This window comes from Pyrgilauda ruficollis, unplaced genomic scaffold (genome assembly GCF_017590135.1).
Source record: "Pyrgilauda ruficollis isolate IOZ18807 unplaced genomic scaffold, ASM1759013v1 scaffold40, whole genome shotgun sequence".
NCBI classification, from domain to species: Eukaryota; Metazoa; Chordata; class Aves; order Passeriformes; family Passeridae; genus Pyrgilauda; species Pyrgilauda ruficollis.
Genome location: NW_024525490.1, coordinates 3,805,766 through 3,820,852, shown reverse-complemented (window position 1 = coordinate 3,820,852; position 15,087 = coordinate 3,805,766). Strand labels below are relative to the sequence as shown.

General features: G+C 36.9%; 1 protein-coding gene across 1 annotated transcript in view; it reads right to left on the bottom strand.

Moving 5' to 3' along the window:
* Positions 1 to 15,087, bottom strand: part of AGPAT5 (1-acylglycerol-3-phosphate O-acyltransferase 5) — a 56,024-nt gene that overhangs the window by 27,451 nt on the left and 13,486 nt on the right. Inside the window, exons 2-5 of the mRNA XM_041477429.1 lie at positions 13,393 to 13,462; positions 13,067 to 13,182; positions 7,682 to 7,771; positions 190 to 280 (exon numbers count right to left, since the gene is read on the bottom strand). Of these exons, the coding sequence (XP_041333363.1) occupies positions 190 to 280; positions 7,682 to 7,771; positions 13,067 to 13,182; positions 13,393 to 13,462 (367 nt within the window). The remainder of the gene's footprint in view (positions 1 to 189; positions 281 to 7,681; positions 7,772 to 13,066; positions 13,183 to 13,392; positions 13,463 to 15,087) is intronic.

Below are 15,087 nucleotides of genomic sequence, written 5' to 3'. Positions count from 1 at the left end.
TGTATATTAACTACTTCAGTCTTACTTTGTAAGCAGAACAGTAGTTTATACTATTCTAAACCTTTAAACACCAATCATGCAGGTTTTAAAGTCCAGTTAAGGTGACACGATCTTCACATTACATAACAATTTTATATAATATATGTTAGCACAGTAACAAAAGAATTCTTCCAAAATTTTTTTGCTTACCTTCCTTTTCAGCAAATGATTGACTATCCGCAATGACTTTTGGTATTTCTGGATTGTAACGAGTCCCCTCTGGAAAAATCACTAAATACATCTGTGGAATTTTAAAAAGAAACAAAACAGACAAACTCTTATAATGAATGTAAACTGGCTGCTTTTACAGAAATTATCAACACTTTATAGGTCCATATTGTATTTATCTCACACCATTGATTATTGCAAGGATCAAAAGAAAATCAGAATACTTGAGCTAAAATTTCTTAGCTCTAAGAAACTTACTGTTCAAGCTTCATAATAATTTCCTTTGCAAATACACCATAGAATATACTCCATGTGATTTAGGAAGGGAGACAGCATGTGTGAACAGAACTTGTGACAGCAAGTCAGGAGCAGCTGATACCAACAAGAGTATCAGTTTTAAGAGATTTTGAAAAGACAAATCACAAAGTGACCATTTTTTAAAAATAGTGATCTTGCCTCTAGTCTTTCTTTATACTGAAATATACACTAATTCATTCATTATTAGAAATACTATTAATTGAAATGATGACAGATCTTATGTGCCTTTTATGTCTCTCACTGAATTGGATATTAAAAATATTAGGAACTCAAACTCATAGTTTAGCGTAATTTGAACTTTAAAGTCACATTCCTTCAAGCATGCGTGTCTGCAAGGTTAGATTTCCCAAGTAAATTAATTTGCTTGCCTGTTCAGCACCAAATCTATGGGTTCTCAAATCACTACATAGGCAAACGTTGCCTAAGTATCTGCAGATCTGACTGTAAAATTATGTACCTAAATAGGAGGAGTCAAATTTGATAATTTTCCATTTTCTTTTGAAACAGAACAGAGGGGTTTGGGGTTTTTTTTGTGTGTGTGTGTCATGCATAATCTCCTATAAACAAAGCTGGTGCAAAACATCACTTAAACAGTGAAAATTCCATATTGGGGGCTCATCTGCAGAAGAAACTATGGTCACAAATGATAACTGCTATTGAGTTGAACGTGACACATTCATAAAATGCCTGCTGTAAATACTTAATTTATTAACTTTGCAGAAAACAGTCTCAAGAAACATTTGAAAGAAAATAAGATAATCAATTTACAAAACAGTCCAAGGAATATTATCAGTGATTAGACAGAGACTTTGATAATTGGGAGTGCACATCACATTAAGATGCAAAGTTAAATAAAACCTCAAAAAGAGACACATAGGAGTGCAACTTTGTGCTTCTGGCTGACAGAACATCAGAGTGTGCTGGTACTTGCACTTAATGATTGTGGAACAGCTACAGAAAGGGCTGAATGCCAAAAGACAGGCCCCAGCAAATGACCTCTCCAGAATCACCCCAGAGTGAGAAAGGCTGAAAGATGCACTAAAACGCAGAGGTGGGAAGAAATCTAGGAAATGTGCCAACCAGAGAAGCCTGCTGGAGATCAAGAAAAAGGAGAGCTGAGTACATAGCCTAGCACCTGATAGGGAAAAAAAAAATAAAGAAAATCAACATCAAAAATAGCAAAACCAGTGTCAGTAAAGAGAGTTAGGAGAAAGGCTGTACAGTGCGTTTGGGGAAAACTGGCAGACTGCAGAGGCAAGTCCAAGAATGTTCAAGGACCCCAGAAATCCAAGAGTCATATAGACTTGGTGGTGAGGTAACAAAAGAAAATGGGTTAAAGAGTCAAGGCACTTACTTTTTCATATATAACTGCAGCATAAGTATAGGGACAAGAAACCCAGATGTAGTCCACACTTCCCTCAGTCATCTATACATTTCATATATGAAGTATAATGTTGAGATATTTAAGTGAACAAGTAAAACTTTTCAGAGGTAGTGGAAAGGACATAACATTCAAAGCCAGGTGCATTTTTCTTTCTTTTCATATATGTGCTTGTGTGCAAAACTTGTAATCTGGATGCTTAAAATGATAATTCAAGATGAGCTGTTCCAGTTTCACCCCTCCACCTCCACTAAAGACTGCATTGCTGAGCTCTAAAGGGTAATACAGCCACTGTAACTGGTCATAGAGCAAAGGAAGTGAAGCATACAGGACAGGAATATCATTCTTGGTACACAGCTCAGCACTTACAAGCAAGCAACATTGTTACTGGTCTTCAAAGCAGATAATCACCCCCAAAAGCTGGCTGCACAACAGGGAACAATATCGACTTACTCCAGTCCTATGTGCATAACACAAACCAGGGACTGAAATTGTATTTTACTTATTAGTAAACCACTACAACACAAGCAGCCAAACAGGTTTTTTGACCAGAACCTGAATATCTCTGAGTTGAAAGCACACCAACAAGACAGAGAAGTGGCCTTTTCTTTAAATTCAGCATATAATAACCTACTATATAGCTCATTAGGACTGTTTTAACAGTAGAATTCATGAATGTAAATAGATGACCTACTTATACTCACATACAGTCCTGCACAAGACAAAGATATCCTGCCAGTGCCAGAACCACTCGTATGACTGGCTTTTCTCCCACCATGGGCAGCAGAAGTTAAATCCTTAAGCACTACTTCTAAAGACTGTAAGAACTACAAATCTCTAAGATTTTAATAACTAAATAAGCTCCCCTGAACTTGGAATAAGAACCTGTAGAAATATTTCAATTGCCTAGAAACACTAGCTGCAGTTTAGACCATTTTTAATGCAGACTTTTCAATTAGGGCAATTAGCTACATAAAAGTTACACACTTTATTGGTGCAACATACAGCGCTCATGTTCAAAACAGCAGAGACAGTTTTGGATTACCACAGTCCCTGATTCATTGAGACACCAATTCTAACCCAAGCAATAGGTCCCTATGCTCAGGTATGCAGTACTTTCATTTCTTCTGTGGAACAGGTGGGTGTCAGCAAACTTGGTATCTCTCATCAATTTGAAAGCTTCAAGGAGTGGATCAGGATTCATTTAGTAGAACCCTACTGATTCTTGCTGGAGCCAGAAAATCAAAAAAGATGCAAGTCTTTTGGATTTTGCCAATCAGAGGCTACCTGAAGAGTCCTCAGTGCACTTGCCACAACCCACAAACGCAATGAATGGAAGATGGTAACCACATTCTCCCAAACAGCAATGCTTAATTTCCCCAGCACTGTCAAGGTCTCACAGGCAAACAGAAACAGCAATGGCACTAAGCGGAGGGGTTGTGCTTCCAGAGAGGGGATAGGGCAGCTGAGGGAGTCCTGAGACAGATCAGATTGCCACAAATTGAGGTGTGGGCAGAGCAGGGAAAAGCAAAGCGACACACAAGTCCCTGGAATACAGAACAACCATAAACATACAGTAAGAAAAGGTGGCCAAGGGCTTTGGAGAAAGTCCTGGAGTGAGTAGATGCTACTCTGTAGAAGAACATAGGGCATGAAGAAGTGGTAACTACTGACTAAAGGTATCTTGCATTTACTGTGCTGCTCTCGTGAAAAAGGGAAAACAAATATTTTAATTTACGAAATTCAAAATTGTCTTACACAATGCACAAATTTAATTTTAATATTATTATTATTATTATTGCTATTGTATCCTGACAGCTAGAGAGATTCACATCTGCATCCATTTAGACACTGCCTAGAAAGTATGCTTCTAGTGAATCAAATGAGAAACATTACCACTCAGATCAGTAACTGAAAAACATGTGGTATGAGAAAGCCTATCTGGTATAACTGGAACAAAATACAAAAGCCGATGTGGGAAAAGCAGGCAAGGACATTTGTGATTTACAATTGTCAGGAATTTGCAAATTAGTAACTATATCACAAAATTATTACTTTAAGCCTCACAGCAGTTGTATTAATGTGTCTGTAACCTCTATGTTTTTACTGTTTGATTAGCATTTCTTCATATGACTGAATGAATGACAAAACCAAAACATAGTAATCAGCTAAATATTGGTTGTACAGGTTTAAATCCCACATCTCAGAATGCATATTTCCTACTCTGGATGCATGATAAAAAAAATAGAAGTGACATTTTCATCAAATTGAATAGTTTGCTGTTCAGAAGAGTTATAAATCTTTATAAATCTTTCTTTATAAATCAAGTAGATTAAGCATATCAAGTAACAGCTGGATACTCATTCATTGGTCTTACATTCACCTGTGGATTACATTAAAACATTAACACAAAAGGGTTCTTTAAACACTGAGACAGTCTCTGCTCTCACAACAAGACACATGATTGCAATTTGTTAGCAATCAGTCAAATTTTACGGAATTTTAAACCAAATCACATCTTGAGTGAATTTTATCAACAAAAGTCCTAATAATGCACCATTTAAGCATACAATTCAATGAGAGTTTGAAAAGCAAAGTGACTTCCAAAACTAAGAAAATACATTAGTTTAAGATCCCCACTAAGAAAACACAGGTGCAACAGTGTTTCAATCTGCTATCAGCTTTGTGTCTGTTTGACACTGTTGTGCTGCATCTGGGAAGAGGTGTGGACCAGCTGCAGACCTGAGGGCAGGAAAAGGGGCTGTTTGTAGCAGACAGGTGGGTGAAAGTCATAAGACAAGGTGAACAAGGAGAATCATGCAGTCCACTGCTGTCTACACAAAAGGAGGCACATCAGAGTACTGATCAAGTTATACTGTGCATGTAAGAGGCAGGAGGCAGCCTTATTTTGCCTGTCAGTTTTAACTCAAATTTACTTGTCATACCTTTACAAAAAAAGGTCCACAGTGAAGCAGTAAAGAGTTTGCTATGCTAACGAAAACAGAAGAATGGTTCTGTCTTCCTACACATCTTCAATTTCTTAATGGGAAAAGGGATGGCTCCAGACAGACTGAACATTAATCATCTGGATTCTTTTGTTTAAATTGTATGTGGAGAGAAACTGTAAATAACAATGTGACCCTTAACACAGATTCCCGTCCATCTCTTCTTTATTGGTATATAAATCTTTCCTGAGCAGCTGAAAGGCCAGCTCATCTCTAGCACTACATTAAAGAAAGAACTCCACCACGTACACACAGGATGACTAAGCTACACCAGCTGCCCACTAAAGTGAGGAAAGTCCACCCTGAGCTGTACCACACAGCACATGAAAATTCCAGAGTCATAGATTAGTTATTTTTGCATGAAGCTGATGAGTTCAGGGCATACTTAATCAAAATGTCTTCATTTTAAAAGCAATATGGTTGCTTGTAAATGTCATGCTAAGTTTCAAAACCCCATGAATAATGCAGTAAGGACACAGGTTATCATGTTCTTCTCACAGTAGTAACTGTAGGTTAAAAGCCATTTAAGAGGATCTACATTTAAATTCTCAGATAAAGTGGGCTATAAGAAGTTTAGTCTTCCCTCAAATGACAGCTCAGTGGTCTGTGTCTTTTACCCCTGCAGATGCAAACATTTGCCTCAGTAAACAGGCTTTTAACAACTTTGGTTTTGTAAATTTAAGTGTCACTCCCTATACGTTTGACTGAGAGATTTTAAACAATTAATTTTTGAAGCACTTATTTCTCTATACTGCAAAACCTGATAATATGAGACAAATGGCAACAACTGCCTGGTATCCACGTCCAGGTTCTGTGCTCATTTCCAACACCACCAAACTCCCAGAGAGCTAAACAACAGCAAAAAACAAGTGTACCCAAGTGGTCCCATATTTATTAGGCATTAGCTTTGATAGGTTAGGTATAGGTTTTCAATCTACACACAACTCAGGAGGGAGAAGAAAAAACAGAGACTTCTGGACAGAGACTCTCTGCAGACAGAAGCTTCTGGATTTATTTCACTTACTAAACACATGGAAAGCAGAACCCACATCAGTTCTTATCTTTAAAGAAAAGCTTTATGCTTAAACCTCTCCTTACATTCCAACTGTGCTAAAATGACACACTGCAGCAAGGCTGAACACCATTTGCAGGTTTCCAAGGACATAATCAGAAGAGTTTCTAGGCACATCTTCCCAAGACTGTATTAAAAGAAAAATGCACATTTTTCTAAAGGAGATTAATTCAACACAGACTTCGAATTAAGACTCTTACCACCATGTAAACCTTGTAATAACAACAAACCCTTGCTTTTTAGGAGGCGCAGAGGGAAGCCAGAAAACCAGACTCAAGCAGAACCTGTCTTTTTAGCTAGCAAGAAAGCCATGGGCCTATGCAGGAAAATACCTTGCTGGCTTATTTCATCCAGACTAACTAAAACGAACTTAACCAGCACTCTGCAGGTGGAAGAATTGCTTTGGGGGTTGACTACAAGTATGTTTCATACATCCTGCAAGCAGCCTTTGCTTATTCCATTACACCCCAAGTTTTACAGCAAGTACAATCTTTACCACTGACATGTGGCAAATAATGAGGCCTCATTACATTACAATACAACCTCTTTACATTCCAGGACGCTCCCTGGTAAGGGAGGGTGCAGGTTGCCACCACTGAACATGACCATCTTCTCCATGGACATCATTGATTAGATACTGTTTAGTTGTTGTAATGTATTTCTGGCCTAACTTATATGCTAACAATTGGAACTTTCTTTTCTCAATTATAACACAAAAAAATAATATTAAATCTTAACTGAAGACAAAATGAGTTTGAGCACTGGCTGACATAGGGACACTTTACTCCTTTAAGCCCCACAGTAAGCACAAGGTCAATTCACTTTTTCAAAAGAGACATATGTACAAACATAAACTCACCATCTCCAAATAAGAAAAAAAAATACTATTATGAATGTCAAAACAACCCATGAACTCTTTTTACCCAAGTCTCAGGATATAAAAGTTTTGACAATATGTGGAGTTTAAGTCCTAATAACACAATTTTAAATAAAATGGAAGTTTAACTGTTCTATATCAAGGCTTGCTCAGTTGTTTTCTTTTAGCTTGGCCAAAAAGGAAGAAAAAAATCTAACGCACAGCAAGTAATGGAAGCAAAGCACAGCGATTCTAACCACTGAGCCACAAACCATACAGGGAGTCATGAGAAAAGTCACTTGGCAGTAACAGTCATTCTTCAAATAGAAAATTATCAAGAGTTTGTTTTGGGCTTTTTTCCCTCCTCCAGGCATAGCAGACAAAGTTATTTAATTCTAACATGTCATTGCTATTAAAAATGATTGATCATTGTGATGACTAATTAACATTTGGTAGGAAAGGTTCTTGACTTTTAGAAGTTGAGTGTATCAGTCTCTGACAAGCACACAGTAGTCAAAATGTCATTTGAAACAGAGGGTTTCTCTTTTGAAATAGAGGTTTCTCAAGGGAGGTACTATAGTTCATGTTCTAAGTCCAGATCTCCCTTGTCCTCTACAGAGAGCACCACAAAGCTGCTGTCAGTCATAAGGAACCAGTCAAACTTTCCTCGGTTTAATTACAGGTATCACTCTAATCACAGAAAGTAACTGTAAAAACACAGAAAGAAAACAAATCCATGATTACCATCTTAGTAGTTTGTGGATATCGGGCATGGCTCTTTTCTCCAACAAGCCTTTGCCATTAAAAAAGTCAAAGAAATGAGAAGGAAGGTATAAGCTTACTGGAGTCTCAGCTTTCATCTGGGTCCGCAACTTCTCTCTCATTTCTTTCTCATTGAATTTGGCACTTCTTTTTACATAGACTCCTCCATGCTATCAGAGAGAAAAAAAAGGGAAAGCATTAAATATTTAAGTAGTTTAATGTAGAATAGCTGACAGAAGAACAAACAAGAGACAATGACAAGTTACCTTTATGACTCACGCTGCAAATTGCCTACAAGACTTTTTCTCCTATCGCAAAAAGATGTGAAACTAATTTTACATTTGTATATACTTTAGCTCACAAAATCTGTTTAAATAAAAATCAGATATAAAAGCCTCCCAATGCATAAGACACTTGAAGAGTCTTGTTTAAAGGTGCTAAGTAATTAACTAGAAGATGGCATTAGAAGTGACCCCAGGGTATTTATTCTTGGCAACACTGACATGCAGCTTCATTTGTGTATCAGGGGAAAATCACAGAACTGAAGTTACTCACATGCAAGTACTTAGAGATCAATGCTTTCAATTCTAGGTGCCCTCTCTTAAATAGTAACTAATGCAAATACTGGGAATGCAAGTACCATACTTATACATACAAAGTTTATCAACAGCACAAAAGTAACTAGTGTAGGTCATAACCTCCATGCACTTTACTAGAGAAGCAGACTTTTAATGAAGTCATATGAAAAGATAATATTTGAATAAGTAAACCAAAATCTTCACAAAGCAAAGAAGTCTACAGAAGTATTTTTACTGAAAATTATTATAAAAAGTAAAACTATGTCCTGGAAGAGATTCATTTTATAACTTGTTGCACACAATTTATCACAAAACTTCAGTAAAAGTACACACAAAGAGAAATTTGCCCTCTCATTTCCCTCTTCCACCACATTGTTTTATCTACAGAGAAAGAGCATGTAAACAAACATGCACCAACTGAACTACTGATACAATGAAGTCTGGAAAAAACATGATTAGCTTCCAAATAACAGAATTTAAGGTACATACAACAGGTTTGAGATACATTGTTTTCATGGGTTTTCTGACTGACTCCATAACTTGGTAATACTCTATTCTGTTCACCATGACAACTGGTATTAGGATTTGTCAGACAACTTCTGTTCATTTATGGTTTTGCATGCTCTAAACAGAAAGGTGACAGCAAGATTAGAACTACTAAGAGCTGAACCTCATTCAAACACCTGATCTCATGAAAAGATACAGTACATCGTAGAAACAGGGGTGGTGGCTGTTTGCAGAGCTGTATCCCTGGAATGGACTGAAATAAAATTTGAGGGGTTAGGAGGAGGCAGGCAGAAGAGGTGGTCATGCAAAGTGTTTTCAGCATTTGCTTTTCATAATGTGGAGAGATAGCTGCTTAGCTAGTGGTGTTTGATGTGACTTTTGAGTTGTTCTTCAAATACTGCAGTGAAAGGGAACAGAAAGCCAATGATGCATTAACTGCATACTAAATATTCTGTCTTAATTTTATCATCTGTGGTTCCCTCCCAAGGTGAAGTAGACAACTCTAATACTCAGCTCTGCTGCTGTATTTATCTGACTGGCAGGGGACCAAAACCATGAACAGAATTCCCCAGCTCACTGAGCTTGGCTGTGGCATGGTGTTGGGACCATCCGACAAGCAGTTTAACAGTTTCAGACAGAAAGCAACATGAACAGCAAAACACTTCTTCAGCTGTGTAGCAAACAGAGAGCCTCATGTTATCTCCACATTCCACATATAAGACCGTTTTCAAGATCCGACACTATTAAAGGGAAACAGAAGTCTTAAGCAGACTTAAGTGGAGCTGTATTCTGACACCCAACACAACCACCCCTTCCAGGAAGGGCAAACTCAGTTCGGTATGAGAAAAAATTCGTCTACTACATAAGACTTCCATGTAATGGGTAGGTCATCATTCTCTGTGAGCTCAGCTAGGTCAGGCTTTGATAAATGAGTGAAACCTGGAATCGAGGCATTCCCTCACCATCAAATTACTAATCAGCTGCAGTAAACTGGAAAAATACCGAACCAACTTTTCCTTGTTTGATTTGTCAACTTGGACAAACAAAGTTACTATTGGACTTTTTGGTCAGGGACACCATGACACCAAAGATAGATCTGGTGTTGCATGTCAGACATTTTAATGCTCAGAAATAGATTGCACTTCTCAAGTAAATGAGCACAGAGTCATGTAACATAAGAACAGACAAAGTATCACAAGATCAGTGTTCGCTGCATTCACTCCAACTCCACCACTATGGCAGGTCCCCATGGCTCAGGGGTACAAAGCTAAAGAGAGGTAGGATATGTGGCTAAAACTTAGGAACAGCCAATGGGGTGCACAAGCTAATTAATGCTGGATAACAGAAAAGATAAAGACATATTCTCCATGTTAGAAAGTCAAACTAACTGTGGGGTATCAAAAATACTTTTCAAAATTACATCCCAGCCTCATCAGGGACATAAGATAAATAGGAATGAATTGTTAAGCAAATAGGAGTGATGGGATGAATTGGTAGCAAATGATAGCAGGAAAAAATATTTCAGAACCACCCAAAAATAATAAACTCAGTTTTAGGAAAAGAAAACGGTTCTACTTAATAAATCAGACTTGGAATATAATAGGTTAATTTAAGAGTTTCTTTTCTTTCCTTGCTATTAGATAGCTGTCTCAAAAAAGAATGCTAGTTATGTGATTGTATATAGCTCAAATTCCCCAACTTGTATTGCATTTCCTTTTCAGTAAGAGATCAAATGTATGAACGCTCTTCAAAACAGGTTTCTGGAAGCACTGTTTTTAAGGTTATAATTTTTTTCCGTTGTACTTTAAAAGCCCCTCTCTCAGTCAACAATGGATTGTGTTTACAAATATACTTCCTTTGTGCCTGAATTTTGCTCTCCTGGACATCCAGACCACGTTTATTTCCAAACAGGATGTTTACCTGAGGAAGGGAATATGAATTCCGTAAGCATGGCGTAATTATGTGGCTCTGGAAACTTTTAGTGGAGTGTAAGTGACATCACTGATAGAACATCAACAGGAAGGGCAGGAAGTGTTTTATGTTTTTGCACTGTTTGGTGTGATAAAAACAATAAAAATACCTATTAGCTTGCACTGCAGGCCTTCTGCATCCCGTCTCAGTCATTTAGCCATATATGCATCACCACTGCCTGTCAATTGTGTCACTGATTTAAATATATATAGAAAACTATATATAATCACCACCCACTAAATCTTGCAGAAGTTTAATTTTTTGAGGAGTCCAAATCTGAATACATTTTATTTAATATATATACCTGTTTTGATTAAAAATGTAGGTGACATTCAGATTAATTTCCACAGGAACCTCCTTTTAACAGTCAATATACAGCTCAGGAAACTGAGCACCGGATATTCCACACAGCAAAAGTAATTTTCCAAAATCTTGAAAAAAATAATTTCCGGAAATCTAGTGATAGTGGATGGAATATATATCCTGTTTGTATTTTAATTAAAGCAGACTTAAATCACCACCACTGTAATGACTAAAGGCAAGGACAAAGAGCAAAATACTTCCGTGCAGCAGATCAGTTACTTTGGTGGACAAAAAATGTGGAGAATCATTAAGGGCAAGCATTAGACAACTGAGAATTCCATTTTCTCCTTATGCATACCCTTAGTGAGCCATGACAGGGTCTGACAGTTTGTAGTTATTTAGGGGACAGGGACAGCAGATCTACCAATAAATGAAATTGTGAACAGTTTTCTCCTTTTCTCTGCAGCATATACTTCTCTAAACCTACCAATTTTAGCAGAAACAATGGCAATCACCCATGCTCCAGCCTAGATTTATAGCCTACTCACTAAAGTGCTCATCCAAAAGACAACCAAGATTTTCAACCATCCAGCTGAAGACACTGGATGTGCTGCAAAGATGAGGGAAAGAGTAAATCCTCCTATTTGAACATACACCTGTAGTTGCCTACTCTTCATACACTCCTTTATAAATTAATATACAGTTCCAATCATACCCAGCATATTTTTCTCAATGTTCTCCACCTTCTTGCCCTCTTGGACAGGTCTGACAGTAAATTCAAGCAAACCATCTAATTCTATTAGAAGTATTTTCCTAAGCATACGGGGTTTTTTTTTTTTGGTTGAGGTTTTTTTGTTGTTGTTGTTTTGGTTGAGGTTTTTTTTTTTTTTTTTTTTTTTTTTTTTTTTTTTTTTTTGCTTGGGCAATGGAGTGAGGGACAGAAAGTAGATTAATATTCAGAGAACACATTAAGAGCAAATGGAAAAGACAAAGCAGAGAAGTTTTACTGAATAAGCACTTTGGAACCACTACCCAAAACTCTACCCATTTCTCTTCTAATAACTAAGCACCCATCTAAACCCTGAGATAAGTATCATGAAGCCATTTCTGCTCACCTAGAAAAAGGCCAGTGCTTCCAAAACCATCCACCTCTACATTTTATTTTGTTTCACATACAAATAGTTCTGCTTTCAGAAAAAGCAAAGAACACACATGACAAATTCACAGAGGATTTTAGGGAAGTAACCCATCTACACTGCTTTCCACCATTTTACACTGAATATCATATCCACTCAGTATGTTGGCTGCTCAGTGACCACGGCCCACTGCTTCTCAGTAATTGTATAAAACTGAGTCACATCAGGTTCAGCTCTCAGACTAGAAGGAACAAAAGGAATATTATGCAGAAAGAGGAGAAAGAAAAAGGTGGGAATACTGTTAAGACTCGGGTTTTTTTGCTTAATTGAAGTCCAAAATAACCATCAACATTTTCACGAAGGTGGGACCTGCCTTTCCTCCACACTACACTAAGATCCAATTTTTCTCTTTTGTATCATGCTAAAACCTAAACAACTGAAAAACAAAGAAGTATCTCAAACAGTAATGCCAATTTACTCCCAATCTGTAGCATGATACACAGCAAAAAGAGTCTGTTTACACCTTCTGCTAACCTTCTGAGAGCATGACTACAAACTGGAGTTTTAGACTGTAAAAAGAATAAAGTTTTAGAATATTCTGAGATACTTAGAATATTCTGAAATTATTTAGAATATATTTAAAACATTCTAAAATATTTAGAATATTCTAAAATTATTTAGAATATATTTGGAATATTCCAAAATATTTAGAATATTCTGAAATACTCCTAACAGACTCCACAGTTTTAATTCTATTATAAGTATTCATTTAGAAAAGTAAAGTGAATCTTTAGTAACTGTCTCTCAACTAAGATACACATCTAACTACACTAAGTGAAACCAGTTGCTGTCATGTTCAAATAATTGATTGCAAGCTCAGAACTACATCTTCACAGCATGCATGGAAAACGGGGAAAATACATCTTACGAGTTTGACTCACAAACAGCAAGGAAAAGTGAAGTGGCTCACCTGTGAAAAGTACCACCCGTACAGGGGAAGCCATTTTAAGCCATCCTTCAAGACATAGCGGACGTGCCCGAGCGCGTTCTGCCTGATCGCCAGCATGTCCGCAATAATCCAATCAACTGCAACGACAAAAGCAAAAAGCAGTCAGCTAAATTAGCACTTAATTGCCACTGATGAAGCAAAAAAAGTACATGTTGTATGTATAAATGTCATTAAAGGTTTCTGAACTAGAAGCTCTTGCTTGTTAGGGCAAGCCTGGAAAGAGACAGTAAACAGACAAGCAGATTTTTTAAAATCTATAAAAGTGTTAAGCAAAAAAAAATACAAACCTGTACACTGGTGATTTGATAAATATATTACATTTTCTTTATTTTTTGGCAAATCCCCGTAGATAATTACCTAAAAAAAAATTAAAAAATATGCAGTATTACTTTATAATTTATTTTCATTGCATTAGGCAGTGATGAGATACAATACAGAATAGGCTTTTTACTAAGAAAACTGTCAGCAAGTTAGCATCATTAACAGACAAACACCCAATCACTACATCAGTACCCACCACACAGACAACTCACTCATCAACAAAGCTGTAAATATTAATTAATGATGCCTGAAGAAACTTATTCTGTTCTTGTGCCATAGCCCCAGAACTGGATCCATGGAATGTGACCTTCAGCCACAAGCTCCCTACATTAATATAACTGAAGTTAATGAAGAATCACAGACATGTACAAAATCACCATTTAATTTATACATCTAATGAATAAGACATGCTTTAGCCAGACACCTGCTATCATTCAACCTAAAATGGTAAATTTTCCTGGATTAGATCAAGAACAAAATCTCAACCATTTGCCATTATTTTAACCATCCAGAGTGAAAAAAAAGCATGAGGTTAAGAGGTGCCTTTAAATTAGTCTATGGCTTCCAAATAGCAGGGTTTTTATATGTTTTTTCCTCTGCTACATGAAAGATGCACTTCAACCTTGTAGTGTCTCACCCCTGAAAGGTACTGGTCTACTAGCGAAATAACCTTCTGAGAGCATGACTACAAAACAAGATGCTGATGCTAGAATATTGGTCACCCTTTTAAGATGGATTCATTAAATTAATTAATTTCTCATTTTATATTTGAAAATAATTTTAATTCTGAAGAACCAATCCAGCTGTTCAATTACCTTTAATAAACATTTTCATAACTTAATAAAGCATAGTTTTTCTAACCAGTACATTCTAGGTCGGCTTTCACAATTTTTTGCCAATGGACATTCTCCTTGTCTCTAGAAGTTGGCTGTATCAGACATACACGCTATGAAGTTATTCCATTTACCAAAAAAGCAACGTGCTATATGGAAGGTTTACCAACTTATTTTCATCACTTCACTAGTCTGGGCAATACTGAAATTTCATCAGGAAGAACTAACATTGACATCTTAATTGGTATAACTTAGTATGCCAAGTCTCATATTGATCCTTGTAGGAGGTCTCCACCAGCATCTCTGGAAACTGTCATCTCTCAGGTAACCTGTGATACTGGATGGCTAATGTCTCATATTGTTAACTCTAGACAAAACCCCACAAAAACACTGTAGGTTTCAAATTCTTGCTGGTTCTTCTTTAAAAATACAACCACAGTGTTGATCAGGTTTTGTTTTCAAGGCCAAAACCAGATATTGGCGAACTGAGATACTCAGTTAATAGTGAACAAGAGATCATTCAGCATAGAGTAAAAGAGGATAAAACTTGAGTTATTTTTTTCCAAAAATGAAAAAGTAAAGGCATGCACAATAAATTCTAACTGAACAATATTTGTTACAAGTTAGTTGACAAGTATATTCTGAACTGTATTTGAGAAAATTGAACAAGATTCTGCTATAGGAGTAGTCTTCTTATTGAAGTAGCAGATTTATAACCTTACTGCTGACACTAGGTAGCACACACAGTTTAGAGCAAGGTAGCAGTCTGAGGGTTGACCTTACAGTTCAGGTGCACAAATTCCTCTGAAATAAATCCTCCTACTCTCA